The sequence below is a fragment of the Pleurodeles waltl genome, chromosome 5, assembly GCF_031143425.1.
Source record: "Pleurodeles waltl isolate 20211129_DDA chromosome 5, aPleWal1.hap1.20221129, whole genome shotgun sequence".
NCBI classification, from domain to species: domain Eukaryota; kingdom Metazoa; phylum Chordata; class Amphibia; order Caudata; family Salamandridae; genus Pleurodeles; species Pleurodeles waltl.
Window position 1 is genome coordinate 1855064994 of NC_090444.1, and position 22012 is coordinate 1855087005.

Genomic DNA, 22012 nt, shown 5'->3' on the forward strand with positions numbered 1-22012 from the left:
AAGGGATTTACTCCTGGAATTTGAGACAGTGGTACCCTAGAACTTCAAGATGGTGTACACACCTGAGGTATTCCTGAAACTAAAGGTGGTGTCTTAATGAAACTTAGTCAATGTATTAGGGGATGCATGTGGCGTGTTTCTGAGGTAGATCTGTGCTAAGAGGATCATAGTGCCTGACTCCCCATTGCTCTCTTCCTGGGTTCCTACCATGGTTCCAGCCCCAGAATCAACACCAACCACAACCCTTTCACCTATTATCTTAAACTGATCCTTTATGAAATTAGCAAGGACCTCTCTGTCCCTAATCCTCTGAATCCTCTTCCTCTGTCCCTACATAAATCCTTCATCTGATCTATGGACATGGTGGTGAGGTCGATTCCTAACTCTGTGTTTTCCACTGCCTATGTGTGTAGACTTTGTGCGTACAATAAACTGGACTTATGGTACTACTGGTGCAATTTGGAAATGACCAATGCCATAACCGTGTCCAGGTTCTAATACGCCGGACGCCCTACCCCATGCCGCCATTTGTCAGAACTCCTTTCGGAGGGTCACAGGACATGCCGGGGCAACTGGGCAAACTGTGTAGGTCGAAGCCTTTTACTCCTGATATCCCAGGGCCTGGCCTAGTGTGAATTCTAAGTAATCATTATCCAGTCAAATGTTCACATTTATGACAAAAAAGAAGTATTTTATTTCTATTGCTAACCACACAAAGGAAGAATACGATATTCGCAGTTACCTAGTCCTACCCTGAGGTTGCATACTTTCTAAATGATGTAGTTTTGCGTTTCAGAAGGATACAAATACTGGATTTCACAATTGCTTGTCTCAATATTTTTATCTGTCTGGTCAATCTGGTATAAAAAAACAGGTCAGGTGGCAAACCTAGGTGTGAACCTTCCCTCCTTATGTTTTGTGCTCTTGAGAAGCCAGAACAGACAGGTGTGCCCTTTCACAAAGGAAGGAGACCAATATTGGCGGAAATTACAACAGGACTTGACACATCTTAGCACTCAAGCCAGTTTAAGGTGTCCCTGGGGTATTGACCCACTATATCTAGATGTTTTGCCATTTAAAGGTTTACCTATGTCAGAGCTTTTTAATGGGGCTATATTCTGTGGCAGCGAAAATTAGGTATGATTTTATGTGATTCGACTAGTAACATCAAAGGACTGAATATGCTGAACTGAGAGGGTTGTGGTAAGAGTGACAGACCGGGTGTACTTTCGTTTTCTCGATGCACAGCTGATTTACCCGAAATGACGCTCACCGCCTTGTTGCTTTTCCCACAATGAGCACATATTGTTGAATTAACGTTATACGAACTAGCTATTGACAACTCAATAGAGCCTCGGTCCTGCGGCTACACATATAATGCAGATCGCGAACAGATGCTCTTCTAAGCAGATGGTCTTCGGACAGATGAGCCTTCAGACAGATAACATCGTGAGTTTGCAAATCTGGGTTTAGAAAATCCGAGAGCCAGAAGGGCAGACATGATGGAAGGCCAACATCTCCCATTGCTAAGAGGTTAATCTGAACACCTATGTAGATGGTTTCAGGTGGAGCGGCGTACACTGACTCTCAAATATACGTAAAAAGTGTCACATTTTCACTCACTTGTATAACGCTATTGTATACATAATTTATATTTTGTGTATATATATATATATATATATATATATATATATATATATAAAATTGCAATTACATAAGGTTACAAAACAAAAGATTAAAATACTAAAGTCCAAAACAAGACGTCCACGATGGAAGTGAATCGGCCTCTGCCCGGCTCCGCCCGAGCCTTGAGCACCGTTCCAAGATGGCCGACCCGCTCGACAAAGGGCTGCTCGCCAGTCCGTCTTCTACCTTTACTACCATAGCGCTCAACCAAAGCCGCGCTCGTGCGCCCGGAAGACACCTGCTCGAACCCGCCCGCGACCCTCCCCTGTGCTGCCCCGGCTGGCGTGGGCCCATCCCCCGCGGTCCGGCCCACCAGCCGCACGCCCGCCCCCTGCTCAGTGACAGAAGCCTCGCGGCTCCTTTAAGCGGAAGGATCTGCCGCGGCCGCGCTCTGCCCTGCCTCCGCCCCCCGCTATATGACAGGGCAGCGGCAGTGACGGCTCCTCTTTCCACCCCAAGCAGCAGCCGCCGCCGCACCATTGCAGCTCAGTGCCCTTTTCGCCTCCGCCTGCACACCAGGAACCGCCAAGGTGAGCGCTCGAGGACGCTCGCGATCCCGCCGTTGTGTCGGTTAGCGGCGGGGACGCGGGACGCTGCGTGCGAGGAGGCGCGCGCTCTCAGGGCTGAGCGAGGGGTCCTAAATGCAGCTGCCGCAGGGCGCGAGACACCCGACGCAGACCAGGAGCGCGTGGCCACCGCGAGTTATAAACTGAAGGAGGGCGCGAGCCGCGCGTCGGGGGTTGAGGGTGGCACGAGCGGTTATCGCTTGGGTGTCCAAAGGGCGCGCGGCCCTTTGTGTGTGTTAGGGACTCCTAGGTGATGGCTTGACCCCCCTTTGTGACGCGCAGGCCCACAGTGACGGGGCTTATACGGTGCCCGGATGTAAGCGGCACGAGGCCGCCCTGGAGTCTGTGCGCGCGCCGCCTCAGGCCTCCGCGAGACAGCCGCAGTGACGGCCCGAATGTAGAGAGTCAGCACAGGTGGGGGTGCGAGCTTGGGGGTGGGGACGCGGGGCCATGGAGTACGAGTTCGACCGAGCTATGGAGTCCAGGCTCTCTTTCGCAGATCAAGACCAGGAGCCGGACAGTGACCCGGAATGGGTGAGTTAGTGTGTTGACAGGCTTTCCGTGTTGCCTGGTTCTGGAAGCTTCCAGAAGCCGGCTTCCTCGCGTGCTGGGTGCACGCAGGTGCGTCACGGCGCGCATCGTGACGCCACTTCCGGTGTCACGGCGTGCTCCCGCAGACAATGGATTAAGTTGCCTGACTATGAATCGGCAGTGCGCATGCGCGGCTCGTGGGCCTTTAGGTGGCCATGTCTGCTGTGAAGAAGCGGCGCTGTCACCTCTGCACCCTGTGAGCCTGGGCGCGGCCCCGGGTGTGAGGCGCTGGGGTAGGGCGAGAGCGCGTATACGCGGCTTGTCGGCCTTTAAAGGGCCTTCCTAGGTGCCGGGAAGCGATGCTTTCACTTCTGCACCCGGTAATACTGGGTGTGAGGCGCTTGGATAGGGCGGCAGTGCGCATGCGCGGCTCGTAGGCTTTTTAAGGTTATTCCTAGATGTGATGAAGCGACGCTGTCACCTCCCCACCCTGGGATCCTGGAGGGGTGGCAACTCCTCGGTCTCGAGCAGGGGTTCCCCAGGGGTACCCCCTGATCCCTGCAGTACTCCAGTATCTGGGGCTTCAGGGACCCACGGCTCGTGCTCAGGAATCGAAAACAAGCAGTGCCTCGGCAGAAATGGGGGTCTTGGTACCTGCTTTTCACACGGGATAGCTTCGTTAGTACACTTGTGTGAGAGGTGTAATCCGCTTGTGATTTCACAACAATCACGCTGGGGTATCTTATTAAAATACATTAAGCGAGACATGAGGGAAAGTTAAGAGGAAGGGGACGGCGTTGAAGGCTTAGTGTATTTTTTTTTTTTTTTTACAATGGTGCTTTTATGGGGTAGCACGACGCCCTTTATTTCACAGTTCAAGTAATTTTCGTGCAAATGGCGAAGAGCTTTGACACAATGTCATTTGCACAAGACTTGAAGTTCCTTGTTGTGCACCAGTAGCTTCAAAGCGCTGCACTCCTTCACCAGAGCGAGGTTGGCTTTGCTTGGATGCAAACGTCAGGTGTGGATGGTAGGAGTCTGGGTGTGTCCAGTTATTAGGGCATCTTGTACAGATCTGCTTATACCCTGTTCCTCAGCAGTCCGTTCTGGGGCACTTGTCAGTGGTGGGTACATCGACTCCTGTATATTTCACCTGTGTGATGGAGGAGTGTATCTTGACCACAGACAAGTTATCATTGGTCCGATCGCCGGTTTGTGTTTAGTTTTAGTGACTGGCCGGGGAAGTACTAGTCAGTCATTGGCAGAAGGTATCTGGGTGCAGGATGCGGGGTGAACCGCACAACCCGTTGCCATGGACTCTTGACAGTTGACTGTTGCTCCTGTGGGAAGGGAGGGGTCTGTAAACACACCCGGTTATTGTGACCCGTTGCCCAGGTTACCAAAGCGACTGTTTGTGCCTCATTCTGTATTATCTACACTGTTTAAATCGTACTTTAACACAGACCTCGAGTGTCGAAATTCGGAAAATATTACAACTTGAATGCACAATTTTCCCAAGTTTGAGAACCTGGCGCATAAGAGCATGAATTGGGTTTCACTTTTTGCTTACACAGCACATCTGTTGTACTCCTTGTCGTTAAAAGATGCTTGCCTTGAATAAGTAAACTCCCCCCCCCCCCCCCCCCCCACACACACACACTTCCCAGGAATTCTGCTCTAGGTCTTGAGTCAGTCATCGCTTTAATAATGTCAAAGTGTAGTCAACCCACACTAACGGGGCTTATCTATTCTAAAAGCAATGTAAATTAAAACCACGACATTCAGGCCAGTTAATATTTATAAAAACAACGTATAGTTCATTTAAAATAAGGCATGAAAACAAATGTAACTATTGAAGTTTTGATGATTGACGTGGAGCAGCAGTGTCTCATATTCAGGTGATGCCTCGGGGTGCGGATCTGAGATGGTGTCTCCTGGGCAAATAATGACTTTGGGGGGTGGTGGGGCTCAGTGCTGTACTCTAGGGGTTTGGGTGCACAGCGGCTCCAGCCGCAGACCTATTTGGTAAACCCACCTTGCAGCCTCCTGTCGGAGAATCTGAGCTCGGGGTGGAGGCATGGGTCATATCCTGCATCCTTCGGGCGCCGAGCAGCGTCCCTGACGGGTCTGGTCCTCTTTCAGATGCCGGAAGAAGTCCAGCATGCGGAGGAGGAGGTGGAGACCTTCGCCTTCCAGGCCGAGATCGCCCAGCTGATGTCCCTGATCATCAACACCTTCTATTCCAACAAGGAGATCTTTATGCGGGAGCTCATCTCCAACGCGTCCGACGTGAGTACGGGGCAGGGTGGACCGTTCAGTGCTTGTTGTGGCGAGGGTGGGCTTTGACCCTTGCATGTCCCGGGCTCTGGAAGGAACAGCGACCCTGTCACGTCCTTTAATGGGTTTGTGCCATGCATGTGCCCTGGAAGTACATCATCCCTGATTTTATGCCTCTTAAGGGTGGGCTTTGAAATCTGTGTTGGGGGTGTCTCTGGGTGTGGAAGGAGCAGTGGCCCGTTCCCCCCTTTAAAGTGCATGCATGTGCATCCCGGAAGTAAATGGTCTCTCATAACCTTCCTTTTCTTCCTCTTAGGGTGGGCTTTGAGCTACGTTTGATCTGTTGTATCTTTGCTAACTACCCAAGGCGTGGGTAAATACTTCATGATGTCATTAACGTTTCTGTTCTTTCTAGGCGCTAGACAAAATCAGATACGAAAGCCTAACGGACCCCACCAAGCTTGACAACGGGAAAGAGCTGAAGATTGACATCATTCCCAACCCTCAGGAGCGCACCCTGACCCTGGTGGACACTGGCATCGGCATGACCAAGGCTGACCTCATCAATAACCTGGGCACCATCGCCAAGTCTGGCACCAAGGCCTTCATGGAAGCCCTGCAGGTAGGCCGCGGGGCTGCGCTGCTGCTTGAGCGGGCTGGGAGAGGCTGGCTTGGGGGGTGTGGGCTGTAAGTGATGTACTTCTCCTTCTCCAGGCAGGTGCAGACATCTCTATGATCGGGCAGTTCGGTGTGGGTTTCTACTCCGCCTACCTGGTGGCCGAGAAGGTGGTGGTCATCTCCAAACACAATGACGACGAGCAGTACGCCTGGGAGTCCTCTGCAGGCGGCTCCTTCACAGTGAAGGTGGACACAGGTATGACCCTAACATCAGGTGTGGAAGGTGGTGTTTCCTTGTGACGCCTGAGCTCTGCAGTAATACGCTTGTGACATACCAGTCTTTAAACATTTAAAAGAACAGATGGACAGAATGCTGAACAATGTCAAACATGTATTCCCTCGGTGTAAAATCTGGGCCTAAATCCATATTTGCTCACCACGTCATTGTAGCTTGAACCCAGCCACATGTATCAGTTTAGCCCCTGCTTCACATAGTAACCGTCCAGCCCAAACTGGCAGTCCGGGTGCCCCGTGTACTGGAGGCACGCATCCTGGGACCGGCGTTGGGGCATCACCCCTCATCAGCCAGGCTAGCTGGAATCCAGTGGCATAGCAAGCACAGGGCCCCCTGGCACAAGCCTGACATGCATATAGCTGGGTCCAAATTGGGGTGGTGGGCAACAAAGGATGGCATGTGATGGGACCACAGTAGTTGTCAGCGGCTGAGTACTTCAAGCATGCAAGCCATCGCCTGGTCTCTGCACTTGCACCTTTCTGTTGTCCGCTGGATATTCGCCTTTCTGCTTTGCCCCTCGGAGGGCAGTGAGTGCAGCTCCTCTGTAGGGTTGAGTTGAGCTGTGTTGTACATTAACTGAGGGAAGTGTAGCGGCTGAGGGATTCCTGAGCCCATTCACGTAGTCCCTGTAGGGTAGAAGTGTTCACTGTTTACATTACCCGATTAAATCGTGTGCCGAGGCTGAATGTAGTTTGTTCCTGAAGTCGCGGATTATGAGAGACGCAGCGAGATATTTGCTCTCGGTGTTTGAAAGTGAAGAGGATGAGTCGACATTGACTGTGTAAAGGTTTCTTTATTGCTCATTAACCTTCTGGGATGCTGCAGTCCCCCCTCTTCCTGCCTGGGACCTTCTGCCTCCCAGCTAGCCGGCACTGCTATTAAAAACAAGCCTGCTGAGGCCACTGCCCTGTCCTGCAGTGTCTTCACACCCCTTAATGGACGTCTGCTTTCAAAGCCTACGAGAATCTGGAAATCCACCCTTCGGTAGTGTCCAGCTCCTGCCAGCATGTTATACTGGCTCCTCGCTGAGTGAGGGCAGCTGATGCGCCTGGAAGGCCTGCAGTGCCTCCGAGCGCAGTGTGCAGAGACTGACTGTCCGGTTTTCCTTCTGTGCTCAGGTGAGCCCATCGGCAGAGGCACCCGGGTGATCCTGCACCTAAAGGAGGACCAGAGCGAGTACCTGGAGGAGAAGCGTGTCAAGGAGGTGGTGAAGAAGCACTCCCAGTTTATCGGTTACCCCATCACCCTTTACGTAAGTATCCCCCACCTTTGGGGGGGGGGGGGTCTGCCTGACTGCTGTTTTTATGGATGTGGTGGTTTTATGGTCTTGTCCTGGTTGGATGTATACATAACACTCCAGGATGGAGTCCTTGCCTTCCACTGTGCCCTCGAAGCAGCAGTGGACGTGGCAAACCTTGGAGGTCAGCTTTACTATTGAAACTCGAGTCTTAAGGGCATCTTCTCCTAATATATTCCAGGAATTTTAGCTCTTCTGACTCCACTTCTGGAGTATTTTAAAGTTGTAATCCAGTATTTGTACAAAGGGTTGGAAAGTAGTACTTTTGAGTTTTTTGAAGTGCTGCCCTGAAGGCCAACTTCAGGGCAAAAATATGTGAATTCCTAATTGTCCTGTTCAGGGTCTGCGCTGTCCTCCAGTGGAGGCGGGATGGAGGCACCATGCGTGATCTATAGGGGAAGCCCCCTGGCCTCCCGCTGGAGTGGTGGTGGGTTGGGGGCATGAACCCTGGAGTCTGAACAAGGGTGAAAGGTAACGGGGAGAGTAAGGCAGAAGACACGTGGGTATTAGCGGTCACCTTTCAGGGCTCGGTTTGAACATCAGAAAGCTTGTACGGTCTTTACCTGTTGAGAGAAGAGTTGTGGGGTTGCCCCTCGGGTGCTGGGGTGTCCTGTGCTCGTTCCCCTCACCCTCTGCCTCCCTTTCAGCTGGAGAAGGAGCGCGAGAAGGAGATCAGCGACGACGAGGCCGAGGAGGAAAAGGTGGAGGAGAAGAAAGACGAAGAGGAGGCCCCCAAGGAGGAGGAGGACAAGCCCAAGATCGAGGACGTGGGCTCGGACGACGAGGAGGACGGCAAGGAGAAGAAGAAGAAGACGAAGAAGATCAAGGAGAAGTACATCGACCAGGAGGAGCTGAACAAGACCAAGCCCATCTGGACGCGCAACCCGGACGACATCAGCCAGGAGGAGTACGGGGAGTTCTACAAGAGCCTGACCAACGACTGGGAGGACCACCTGGCCGTCAAGGTGAGGGGGTCCCTGGGGATGCTTGCATTCCCCACACGTGTATGTGCATGAACTCGTGGTGACTTGGGAACATTCTACTGATACCTTAGTCCCTGGGTCTGCAGACAGGGCTGGGGCTCGTTACCAATGTACTTATTACATACTAAGGAAGCATTTTTGCCATTACTGACGTCACCTGCGCCTTATGTTGTAACGCCTGAATTCATATAGTGGCTACTAGTTTATTCCGGTCTAATCACACCTAAATCTTTAATATCGGTGGCTTGGGTTGACTTTTGATAAAACTAGCTGTCTTTATAGAAAATATTGTCCACTGTAATGGTTACTCGCCAGTACGAGTAGTTGTGCAGCTTCAAGCGGGTTTTCTTTTAATTCCAGACCTAACCACTAGATTGCAGAATGATGCAATTCATGGGCATCCAGAAACCTAATCATGCTACCCCTAACCTTTTCTGGGGTTTTTTTTTTTTGGGGGGGGGGGCTTCTCTGCACTCAAGTGAATGGGGGCATTGGCACGGGTTAGGTACTGGTGCCAGGGCTGATTTTCACCATCATAAGGGGAGGCTCGGCGCAGCGGCGGTGATTACCAGTCTGCGCTCCAGGGTGAGCAGGGGGGCATGCACCCCAGGTATGCAGGGGCTCGGGGTGCCTAGGCTTGTGGGTGTGCCGAGTGTAGACTATCTTATGTGGGAGTAAGTTACCTGCTGCTGACTTTCCATTCCTGTGCTTCCCTTGCAGCACTTCTCGGTGGAGGGCCAGCTCGAGTTCCGCGCTCTCCTCTTCATCCCCCGCCGAGCGCCCTTCGACCTCTTCGAGAACAAGAAGAAAAAGAACAACATCAAGCTGTACGTGCGCCGAGTCTTCATCATGGACAGCTGCGACGAGCTCATCCCGGAGTACCTGAGTGAGTACCGCGGGCCTGGGGTGGGGGCAGAGGGGGCCTCCCCGGCTGGTCCACATCTAACCACCTCCGCTCCCTTGCAGACTTCGTGCGCGGCGTGGTGGACTCGGAGGACTTGCCCCTGAACATCTCCCGCGAGATGCTGCAGCAAAGCAAGATCCTGAAGGTCATCCGCAAGAACATCGTCAAGAAGTGCCTGGAGCTCTTCTGCGAGCTGGCCGAGGACAAGGACAACTACAAGAAGTTCTACGAGGCCTTCTCCAAGAACCTCAAGGTGAGCGGCCTCCGGCCAGGGTCCTTCTCTGGTGGGTCCGGTGTGGGGGTGTTGCCTGCCGTCTTACTCGTCTGTCCTTTGTGTTCAACTATCCCTCCCCAAATATGGGCCCCCGCGGATTTTTCACAATTCTAAGAAGGTTGGCAATGTTCAAAAATATGTCTAGCCTTTTCAAACATTGCGGTTAAATTCTGTTACTGCTTTAAAAATGCGACCACGTCTATCCCGTCCTGGTCAGTATGCAGTGTGATCACTGGGGTTGGAGGTTTTGCAGAGTATGAGCCCCCCCCCCCCCCCCCCCCCCCCCCCCCCGGACACACTCCCAACTTGGATATAAATGACAAGCATGTCAGTGATGGCCATTACTCAGCAGTTTTCTGCTGCTCATTTTTCAGCTTAAAATAAAGCCTGTCATTAATGCTTTTGTCCAGAGCCTGGCACCCCAGGACCCCCCAGTTTGGAGACTCCTGGTATCAGCGATGTCCCGACGTGGGACAGACTTGGCTCCTTCCAGAGCAGGGAGAGCGCCAGGCCCCCATCCTGCCCGGGCACAGTCTGCATGGACCGAGCGACCCTTGCAGCGAGGACACGTACACGCTTCTCAGCCTCACCCTTGGCCTCCCGGAGTGTTCAGAGCTCTCGGTGCTAGAAGCTTGGCAGTGCCGTCCTCGAGCAGTGACTTGGGGCCTCAATGGACCACTCCGCATTAACTAAATTATCTTGGGTGCACCACCTCTTAAAGGGGACATTATCTCACCACTTGTAACGCAGCACAGAAATAATCTTTGCAGAGGCCGCAATCTTTCGCCTACAGGGTGAACAGCCATCAAGCTTTTACTGAAGGGCATCGTCCCACCCACTGGGTCGGTGCTGTCAGACTCGTGCATTACATGCCGTGCACCCGCCCTCCTTATTGCAGTTTCGCGATCAGTGGGTGGTGGAGAGCCCCGTGACTGAAGTTGTACCGCGTTGGGTTGGCCTGACTTCAGTCCTGAGCACCAGTCCAGCTCTTGGAACCGGTCAGCCGCGGATCACTGTCTGCGCTGTGGCCCTTATAACGCATCCATGCGGACACGTACCTGAACGGAGTCTCCTCCGTTGGCAGACGCCCCTCTTCTGCAGTTCATAGCAGGTTCAGTACATCCCAAGCTGGAAGCTCAGTCTGCAGCATTCACTCTTCTCCTGCAGCGAGCACCCCGGCACCAAGTGTCCCATGATCACATACTGCTGAAAGTGAGACACCTAAGCACTCTCTGAAGTACAGCCTCCCACTTCCTTCAGTGCCTCTAACAGGCAGCCCTGGTCCTTGGCAGCGAGGTCTGCCAGCGCCGTGAGGCGCCCTCGGTGAAGAGCTGTGTCCGTGCAGCAACCCCCCCCCCCCCCTACACGACGATACACCACTCCCCTTTCAGGTTCTGTTCTTCAAATACAGCTTTGGCTGTAAAAGCTGTGGGCGAGGGCAATGGTTGCCAACCTCTGGAATCCGGATACACCGGCCTAGAATTTTTCCATTATTTGAAACGCAAAGCAATGTACAAAAATACATAGATTAGTGGAAGCAGTGCAGGGGCATCAGTCGTAATTTAATGTTCGATGGCATCTGTCGCTGTAGATACACATGTTGTGCATAATTTTTAGCCTCCAATTTCAAATTCCTTAATCTACAGGAAGCCTTACATTTCAATTCTACATTTACCCCCTTGATTGATCTATTGATACTTTCTAAGCAGTTGCAGACCCCTTGAGGAGGCTTTGTGAAGTCCCAGGGCCACAGGTTGGGAAACCCTGGGTTAGGACATCCATCGTAAATAAGTTTTCTCTTTTGGTGCCAGAATTTGGGACAAAGTGCTGCGAACATGCAGTTGTGCTGCAAAATCTGCATTTTAATGCAGCAGACTTTATTAACACCAGATCGGTGGCTTGGGGTGGATTCAATCTCAGGCAGATCTCCTGTCTAAGGTGTTACAATATGTTGTTTAAGAGGGCGGTGGTTACCTGTCCCTGATCTCATCTACTTATGGCTCCCACACCCCTGCAGTATGCTCGTCTTTAGCAGTCGTACAGCCCCATCTCACTTCAATCCCTTGCTCCCCTCTAGCTTGGAATCCACGAGGACTCTGCCAACCGGAAGAAGCTGTCAGAGCTGCTGCGTTACCACACCTCCCAGACTGGTGATGAGATGGCATCTCTCACAGAATACGTCTCCCGCATGAAGGAGACCCAGAAGGCCATATATTACATCACTGGTGAGTCCCTGCGATACTGTGACTTGTACTGTGACTTGCTAGAGCAGATGTGCAACGAGTAGCTCGTGAGCGTCAGTAGCTCTCCAGGTCCCTGTGAGTAGCTTTCATCTGTGCGCACAGCCTACTACTATATAAGCCTTTGCTTGCATGAAATATAGGAGTACAAACATTAAAATTCATATTTTGAAATTGTTTTCAGTAGTTCTAAGATGTTTGGAAAAAATTGTTGAATCTTCAATTTGTGTGAGATGCATTACTCACATTATTTACCTTGGTGCCAGGAGTGTTGCAGCTACGGTTATGTATTACCTAATGAGGCATTCCAATTGCTAACTTTATGTTCGATGGCATCTGTCGCTGTAGATACGCATGTTCTGCAATAGCTCGCCATCTGGTGTTGGGCCGGAGTGTTACAAGTTGTTTTTCTTCGAAGAAGTCTTTCGAGTCACAGGACCGAGTGACTCCTCTTGTCTCCATTGCGCATGGGCGTCGACTCTATCCTCGATTGTTTTTTTTTTCCGCCATCGGGTTCGGACGTGTTCCTGTCGCTCCGAGTTTCGGAACGGAAAATTAGCTAATTTCGGAAGATTTTCGTCGGTATTGTTGCGTTCGGGATCGGCGTACTTACATTCAACACCGCATCGAAGATCGAACAGCTCCGGTGCCCTTCTGGGTAGTTTTTTCGATCCTCCGTCGGGGCCTGGTCGGCCCGACCGCGTGCTGAAGAACGCCGATGGAACGGACCCCGTTTCGTTTCTGCCCCAAATGCCACAATAAATACCCCTACACAGACCAACACTTGGTCTGCAACCTGTGCCTGTCACCTGAGCACAGCGAAGACACCTGCGAGGCCTGTCGTGCGTTCCGGTCCCGAAAAACACTCCGAGACCGTCGAGCCAGAAGACTTCAGATGGCGTCCGCACCGACAGCCCACCGGGAGTTCGAGGAAGAGGAAGGTACCTTCTCGATCCAAGACTCCGACTCCGAAGGATTCGACGATACACAAACCGTGAGTAAGACGTCAAAAACCACACAGAGGAAGATTTACAAGGCCCAGGGGACGCCACTGCCACCAGGCCATGGCTCGACCCATAAATTCGGTGACCGACCGTCGGCACCGAAAAAGGCCCAAACAGTGCCGAGATCGTCCGACTCCGGTCGAGACACCGGCACGCAGCCTTCTCGGGACCGAGAAAGTGCTGGAGACAAGCCTCGACACCGAGATGCCGGTGTGGACACGGCTCGACGCCGAGACAGCGGCACAAACAGATCGACGCCGAGAGGTTTCGGCCCCGAAAAAGAAAAAAGTCACCTCGGAGCCGAAAAAACACGCAGACAAAGTTTCGATGCCGAAACAAACTGCAAGCGACCCAGCTTCAGGCTCTTATACAGAAGAGCACTCGCTAACCTCCCAAATGCAGAAGCATAGGTTTGAGGAAGAGCTACAAGCAACTGATGTGGACCATACGCAAAAGCGTATCTTCATTCAGCAGGGGACAGGAAAAATAAGCACCCTTCCCCCCATTAGGAGAAAGAGGAGGTTGGAGTTCCACACGGAACAAACACCACAACCAAAAGTGGTGAAAAGAGTTACACCACCACCCTCACCTCCGCCCGTGATTGACGTTTCACCAGCACAAACTCCATCACACTCCCCAGCTCACACCACCATGAGCCAGGGTGACCAAGATCAGGACGCATGGGACCTATACGACGCCCCAGTGTCAGATAACAGTCCGGAGGCATACCCTGCGAAGCCATCTCCACCAGAAGACAGCACCGCGTACTCTCAAGTGGTGGCTAGAGCAGCACAATTTCACCACGTAAGCCTCCACTCAGAACAGGTCGAGGATGATTTCTTATTCAACACACTCTCCTCCACCCACAGCTCATACCAAAGCCTGCCTATGCTCCGCCACGCAAAAGACATCTTTAAGGAGCCGGTTAAAAGTAGGGCAATCACACCAAGGGTAGAAAAAAAGTATAAGCCGCCTCCTACGGACCCGGTTTTCATCACTACACAGCTGCCACCAGACTCTGTCGTTGTAGGAGCAGCTAGGAAAAGGGCCAACTCTCACACATCTGGAGATGCACCACCCCCAGATAAAGAAAGCCGCAAGTTTGATGCAGCTGGTAAAAGAGTCGCAGCACAAGCTGCAAACCAGTGGCGCATCGCGAACTCCCAGGCACTACTTGCGCGCTATGACAGAGCCCACTGGGACGAGATGCAACATCTCATTGAACATCTGCCCAAGGACTTACAAAATAGGGCAAAACAAGTGGTTGAGGAGGGACAGGCCATCTCCAACAACCAGATCCGCTCCTCCATGGACGCTGCAGATACAGCTGCACGGACAATTAATACATCTGTAACTATCAGAAGGCATGCATGGCTCCGAACGTCTGGATTTAAACCAGAGATTCAACAAGCAGTTCTCAATATGCCTTTTAATGAAAAAGAACTGTTCGGTCCAGAAGTGGACACAGCGATTGAGAAACTCAAAAAAGATACGGACACTGCCAAAGCCATGGGCGCACTCTACTCCCCGCAGAGCAGAGGGAATTACAGCTCATTCCGTAAAACGCCCTTTCGAGGGGGGTTTCGGGGTCAAAGCACACAAGCCAGCACCTCACAAGCCACACCGTCCAGTTACCAAGGACAGTATAGAGGAGGTTTTCGAGGACAATATAGAGGAGGGCAATTCCCTAGAAATAGAGGAAGATTCCAAAGCCCCAAAACCCCTACTACTAAACAGTGACTCACATGTCACTCACCCCCTCCACACAACACCAGTGGGGGGACGAATAGGTCATTATTACAAAGCATGGGAGAGAATCACTACAGACACTTGGGTTCTAGCAATTATCCAACATGGTTATTGCATAGAATTTCTACAATTCCCTCCAAACATACCACCAAAAGCACAAAATTTAACAACACACCATTCCAATCTCCTGGAGATAGAAGTGCAGGCACTATTGCAAAAGAATGCAATCGAATTAGTGCCAATCACACAAATAAACACAGGAGTTTACTCACTGTACTTTCTGATACCAAAGAAGGACAAAACACTGAGACCAATCCTAGACCTCAGAGTAGTGAACACTTTCATCAAATCAGACCACTTCCACATGGTCACACTACAAGAAGTATTGCCATTGCTAAAGCTGCACGATTACATGGCAACTTTAGACCTCAAGGATGCTTATTTCCATATACCAATACACCCATCGCACAGGAAATACCTAAGGTTTGTATTCAAAGGAATACATTACCAATTCAAGGTACTGCCTTTCGGATTAACAACCGCACCAAGAGTCTTTACCAAATGTCTAGCGGTAGTCGCAGCACACATAAGAAGGCAGCAGATACATGTGTTCCCATATCTAGACGACTGGCTAATCAAGGCCCATTCGTTAATAGAGTGCTCAAATCACACAAATCATATCATACAAACCCTCTTCAAACTAGGGTTCACCGTCAATTTCACAAAATCCAAAATTCTGCCACGCAAGGTACAACAATACCTAGGAGCCATAATAGACACATCAAAAGGAGTAGCCACTCCAAGTCCACAAAGAATTCAAAATTTCAACACCATCATACAACGCATGTATCCAACACAAAAGATACAAGCAAAGATGGTATTACAACTCCTAGGCATGATGTCATCATGCATAGCCATTGTCCCAAACGCAAGACTGCACATGAGGCCCCTACAACAATGCCTAGCATCACAGTGGTCTCAAGCACAGGGTCACCTTCTAGATCTGGTGTTAATAGACCGCCAAACTTACCTCTCGCTTCTGTGGTGGAACAACATAAATTTAAACAAGGGGCGGCCTTTCCAAGACCCAGTGCCACAATACGTAATAACAACAGATGCTTCCATGACAGGGTGGGGAGCACACCTCGATCAACACAGCATACAAGGACAATGGAACGTACATCAAACAAAACTGCATATCAATCACCTAGAACTTCTAGCAGTTTTTCAAGCACTAAAAGCTTTCCAACCAATAATAGTTCACAAATACATTCTCGTCAAAACAGACAACATGACAACAATGTATTATCTAAACAAGCAGGGGGGGACGCACTCCACGCAGTTAAGCCTGCTAGCACAAAAAATTTGGCATTGGGCAATTCACAACCAAATTCGCCTAATTGCACAGTTTATACCAGGGATACAAAATCAACTCGCAGACAATCTCTCTCGATCACCAACAGGTCCACGAATGGGGAAATTCACCCCCAAATTCTGAACACTTATTTCAAACTCTGGGGAACACCTCACATAGACTTGTTTGCGACAAGGGAGAACGCAAAATGCCAAAACTTCGCATCCAGATACCCACACAAACAATCCCAAGGCAATGCCCTATGGATGAACTGGTCAGGGATATTTGCTTACGCTTTTCCTCCTCTCCCTCTCCTTCCTTACCTGGTAAACAAACTCAGTCAAAGCAAACTCAAACTCATATTGATAGCACCAACTTGGGCAAGGCAACCCTGGTACACAACGCTGCTAGACTTATCAGTGGTACCCTGCATCAAATTGCCCAACAGGCCAGATCTGTTGACACAGCACAACCAAAAGATCAGACACCCAGATCCAGCATCGCTGAATCTAGCAATCTGGCTCCTGAAATCCTAGAATTCGGGCACTTACAACTTACCCAAGAATGTATGGAAGTCATAAAACAAGCCAGAAGGCCATCCACCAGGCACTGCTATGCAAGTAAATGGAAGAGGTTTGCTTGCTACTGCCATATTAATCAAATACAACCATTACACACAACTCCAGAACAGGTAGTGGGTTACTTGCTTCACTTACAAAAATCTAACCTAGCTTTCTCTTCCATTAAGATTCACCTTGCAGCAATATCTGCATACCTGCAAACTACCTATTCAACTTCCCTATATAGGATACCAGTCATTAAAGCATTCATGGAGGGCCTTAGGAGAATTATACCACCAAGAACACCACCTGTTCCTTCATGGAACCTAAATGTTGTCCTAACTAGACTTATGGGTCCACCTTTTGAACCCATGCACTCCTGCGACATACAGTTCCTAACCTGGAAGGTGGCATTTCTCATCGCCATTACTTCCCTAAGAAGAGTAAGCGAGATTCAGGCGTTTACTATACAGGAACCTTTTATACAACTACACAAAAATAAAGTCGTCCTAAGAACCAATCCTAAATTTTTGCCAAAGGTTATTTCACCATTCCATCTAAATCAAACAGTGGAACTTCCAGTGTTCTTTCCACAGCCAGATACCGTAGCTGAAAGGGCACTACATACATTAGATGTCAAAAGAGCATTAATGTATTACATTGACAGAACAAAAAACATCAAAGACTAAACAACTCTTTATTGCATTTCAAAAACCTCACGCAGGAAACCCAATTTCAAAACAAGGTATAGCCAGATGGATAGTTAAATGCATCCAAATCTGCTACCTTAAAGCTAAACGACAGCTGCCCATTACACCAAGGGCACACTCAACCAGAAAGAAAGGTGCTACCATGGCCTTTCTAGGAAACATCCCAATGCAAGAAATATGTAAGGCAGCCACATGGTCTACGCCTCACACATTCACCAAGCACTACTGTGTAGACGTGTTATCCGCACAACAAGCCACAGTAGGTCAAGCCGTATTAAGGACATTATTTCAGACTACTTCCACTCCTACAGGCTGATCCACCGCTTTTGGGGAAATAACTGCTTACTAGTCTATGCCGAACATGCGTATCTACAGCGACAGATGCCATCGAACTGAAAATGTCACTTACCCAGTGTACATCTGTTCGTGGCATCAGTCGCAGTAGATTCGCATGTGCCCACCCGCCTCCCCGGGAGCCTGTAGCAGTTTAGAAGTTACCTTCAATTATTTATATATGTATCATCTCAACCTTAAATAGGTGCATACTTAGTCACTCCATTGCATGGGCACTATTACTACAATTCAACTCCTACCTCACCCTCTGCGGGGAAAAACAATCGAGGATAGAGTCGACGCCCATGCGCAATGGAGACAAAAGGAGGAGTCACTCGGTCCCGTGACTCGAAAGACTTCTTCGAAGAAAAACAACTTGTAACACTCCGGCCCAACACCAGATGGCGAGCTATTGCAGAACATGCGAATCTACTGCGACTGATGCCACGAACAGATGTACACTGGGTAAGTGACATTTTCATTATATTAAATTTTACTGTTGCCAACCCTGCCTAATGAACTGATGTGAACACTGCTGAGAATCTTGGGTGGGGACGGTCACTACATCTCTAATATTAGTAGCTCGGCATGATTTTCCTTCAATCTCTTGTTACTGTGAAGGTTGAAGACCCCTGTGCTAAAGTATTAAAGCTGTGTTTGGAGTAGGACTGGAATGCAATCTGCAGGCTGAAGTTTAGTGAAATAGGTTCATGTTGGCCACCTACAGTTTGCTTCTTTCCTAAATTGGATCAGAAATCTATATCCCTGCCGTAGCATACCCTAGATGTGCTACTAGTCTAATGCATTCCAACCCTCTTGTGTTCAGGAGAGAGCAAGGAGCAAGTGGCAAACTCTGCGTTTGTGGAGCGTGTCCGGAAGCGCGGCTTTGAGGTGGTGTACATGACCGAACCCATCGATGAGTACTGTGTCCAGCAGTTGAAGGAGTTTGATGGAAAGACCCTCGTCTCTGTGACCAAGGAGGGCCTGGAGCTGCCAGAGGATGAGGAAGAAAAGAAGAAAATGGAGGAGAGCAAATCCAAGTTCGAGAACCTGTGCAAGCTTATGAAGGAGATTTTGGACAAGAAGGTTGAGAAGGTGAGGCCCTGCACGAGGTGCCACTTGGGTAGGGAGTGTTTGCCTACCAAGTGATGTTGGTCTGGTGTGCGTGCGTGGAATTGGGAGATGGAGTTTAACTTAGTTTGTAACTGGTGACTTGCCTGTCACTTCTGCATGCAATTGTAGGTCTGAAGTACTGTCGGTAACACAGGCCAGAATGACTGGCTCTAAAGCCTGTTGGTCATCAAAACAGTTCTCTTCAGACTAGATTTTGGTATGGCTGCCAGCACTTGGGTGATTATCTTGCGGGTTGTATTTGCGTTTGGGTAGAAAACTTGAGGGCATATTTGAGGCTGTAGCATCACTCTGGTAGCACAAGCCTCTCAACCATATCTGACACCACACAGCCACTTTGCATGGCTTTTCATGGCCTCGTAGATATGAAGTACTGCAAAGCAGTCAAGTCGTGTTGCCTTACTCTGTGCCCAGAGGGGGTATTCCACGGCCATTGCGGTGGCATTTACCACGCTGCCCCAGATTTACAAAACCACAAACCTGGAGCAGCACCAGAACCATACGCTCCTCTGTGGAGGTAGAAATAATTTTTTTCTTTTTTACTCAGTGTGCTGCAATTTGCAACACATTGAAAAACTCCTTTTTTTTTTTTTTGTGTGCAGTAAGGTGCTCCTTCCTCAATGATGAATGCAATGCAGACACCATTGCACCATGGTGAAAGTATGCTTGTGTTGGCGCTAGAAGCAGGTGTGCACTGGTGAAGGGGAAAAGAACAGGAATGCACTATTTCATAAATATGGTGGATTTGTGCCCTTCCACGTTGGCATAGGGCAAATTTGGGCCTTGTGAGCATTTAATGAGTATTAACCCTAGACTACTATGGGCATTCCACACTTACATGCAACAGGGTACAAGCCACAATTGGAACTACTTTACACTAATCAAAAGGCAGATTGTATGTTTATAAAGTCTGTCTGACCTGGACGCTTGGCATGAATGCTCTTGCAGCTATGGGTGCAGGTACTAATTCTTTAGTTTGGTTTAAGGTAAACTGCTCAATCTCGCCTGCATGGGTAGAGGGGATGGTCTGTAGTCCATACCAAAGGTTCACCTAAAATGGTCTGCCTGAATAAAGTTTTTAAACTGTTCGCTAGCACCCCGTTTAGACTAAAGAATAATTTTTTGGTTACTAACCAAGGGACATGGCTTTGTTGGAAAAGGGTGCAGATTTCTTCTGGTTTTCTTATCCATGATGTTGACTAGCAATTAGGAGCTATCTTGTCTGGGTGATGAGAAATTTAGAAGTTGAAAGCCAGAGTGCCCTCCTAAGTGACATCTATGATCTAAGTGGTTTTGACTGTTCTTGTTACAAGTAACTTCTGAGAATTCCCTCTGCAGCATGGACATGTTTGTGTCGTAAAGGATTGTGTTGCAGAACCTTCTTGTATTCAAGAGCAGCTGGAGGATTACTGACTCCTAAAATGAATTTCCTCCGCAGGTGACTGTTTCCAACCGCCTTGTCTCTTCGCCCTGCTGCATTGTGACCAGTACCTATGGGTGGACCGCCAACATGGAAAGGATTATGAAGGCACAGGCTCTTCGCGACAACTCCACCATGGGCTACATGATGGCCAAGAAGCACTTAGAAATCAACCCTGACCACCCAATTGTGGAGACCCTCCGGCAGAAGGCGGAGGCAGATAAAAATGACAAAGCGGTTAAGGACCTTGTAGTCCTACTGTTTGAGACGGCGCTGCTGTCATCTGGCTTCTCTCTGGAAGACCCCCAGACGCACTCAAACCGCATCTACAGAATGATCAAGCTTGGGTTAGGTGAGTACCATGTGGGTGGCTTGGAGGCGTGCCGTCTCAGGTCCATGCAGAACCTTGGACCAGAGGGGTTGGGGGCATTTGGTGAATTAGCAGATTGTGTAAACTACCTTGCACCCGGTTGCAGGCTTGTGAAAACTAGAAATATTAACCCTTAGTTTTCTGATGCAGGAATTGATGAGGAGGAAGTTGCTGTAGAGGAACCTGTAGCTGCCACGACAGATGAGATCCCACCTCTGGAGGAGGATGAAGATGCATCCCGAATGGAGGAGGTTGATTAAAGCACTGCAGGCTGTCTAACACCAGGCATGCTGCGGCAATTTTTCAAAATGACTCCTTGCAATTGCTACACGCCTCTGTTCTAGTGTTTGTGCCCGTTTGTTTTTCTGGCGAAAGGGTTGGAGAGGTTACTGGGCGGGGTAAGGCTCTAACGTAGAGGCCTGCGTGCATCAAGACGAATGGCGTCCAGCCAGCTGCTGCTTTTTCTCACCCCGGAGTAGTCGGGTGTTGGGGGCCGATGGGCAGGTAGAGCCCACGGCTGCCACGATAGTGAGGTAGTTTACACCACAGTAAGTCGGTGTTGTCCTCCCTTTACTGCTGGACCCAGCATCTTGAATGTTCCCTGCATCTCTGGGACAGACCCCAACCTGCTCTTTTAGGACAAAGGTGAGTCCACTCTTCCCAGAAGTTGTAATTGTTGCAATTTTTGTTCCATTGAAATTAAAATATAAAGAATAAAGAATGCCGTTTTTACACTGATAGTTGTGGTGTGCTGTCTGTAATGGCTTGAGTCAGTTTCAAAGAAAGGAGCACACTGCCTACACAAACTGACTCCGAAGCATCATGGTAAATGCAGTCTAATTCGTAGTCCAGTCAAAAAGTAAGTCACCTCTGTAGGTGCAGCAAGTGCTGTATATTCCTGTACACGTTTCTGAGTTTAGCCCATCATCAGCAGGGAGCATCATAACCTAGGGGCTTGCTTGAAATGCTGCCTTTACCTTGCATGCCCCTCACCACCGCAGGACACTACTGCCTAGCTAGAGCTACACAGGGACCCTATCGAACAGGGCTTGTTTGACACATCTACACAGGGATAGCCAGTGTTCCTGGCATGCTTTGTCATGCTGGCAATTTTCAAGGAGCCTTTGTTTGCCATAGTTGACAAATGAGCCTGCTCCCTCTAACAAGATATTGGGTCCCTGATTTCTGTGGTAACCACCGTAGCATGGAAACATGGCACTAGCCAGTCCATAAATGCCCTTTTGATAAGGACCATCTTTTAGTCCCTTAGGTGGACACTACCCTTGAAGCTAAAAAGGACAGATGAGGCAAATGCAACGGGTGCCCCAGCACTTTGTCACCCCAGGTTTAAAGGAGTCTCCACATCTTTGGGATGTCCACTTCACAATCAAGACAGCCTCCCCTCTCCTAGGGGTTTATATGGGGCCTCTTTCAGAGGCAACGAGGACCATGGTAAAAACATCTCCTCCCAAGGCTCTTCCTCCACTGCCAGGCAGTGACCATTTCAGCCCCCATAACTCCACACCTGTTGGACGGCTCGAACTTTCATCACAAATGGGTCCACATCACAGATAAACGGGTCCTTTCCGTTATCCAACATGGCGATTGTCTAGAGCTCATTACTACTCAATTACATATTCCCCCCCCCAGGCTCACAAACATCTCACCCTTTCGAGGAGAGAGAAGAGATGCTTGTCTCCATTGTCACAA

The 22012-nt window shown here is 49.8% G+C and overlaps 1 protein-coding gene across 1 annotated transcript; it reads left to right on the forward strand.

Moving 5' to 3' along the window:
• The first annotated feature begins 1900 nt into the window (after positions 1-1900).
• On the forward strand, positions 1901-21040 carry HSP90AB1 (heat shock protein 90 alpha family class B member 1). The gene is made up of 12 exons (XM_069236366.1): positions 1901-2216; positions 4926-5072; positions 5476-5682; positions 5775-5934; positions 7092-7225; positions 7918-8235; positions 8974-9139; positions 9220-9410; positions 11509-11656; positions 18208-18476; positions 19951-20284; positions 20453-21040. Exons 2-12 carry the CDS (start codon positions 4926-4928, stop codon positions 20560-20562), a joined length of 2184 nt encoding a protein of 727 aa, XP_069092467.1. The 5' UTR covers positions 1901-2216; the 3' UTR covers positions 20563-21040.
• The last annotated feature ends 972 nt before the right edge of the window (positions 21041-22012 follow it).

What these genes read in the sequence shown, in the direction of transcription:
- HSP90AB1 (XM_069236366.1), top strand. Translation starts at nt 4,926, where the DNA reads ATGCCGGAAGAAGTCCAGCATGCGGAGGAGGAGGTGGAGACCTTCGCC. An exon ending in AGGACCACCTGGCCGTCAAG is followed by an intron (nt 8,236 to 8,973) that starts GTGAGGGGGTCC and finishes CTTCCCTTGCAG; the next exon opens with CACTTCTCGGTGGAGGGCCA. An exon ending in AATGATCAAGCTTGGGTTAG is followed by an intron (nt 20,285 to 20,452) that starts GTGAGTACCATG and finishes TTTCTGATGCAG; the next exon opens with GAATTGATGAGGAGGAAGTT.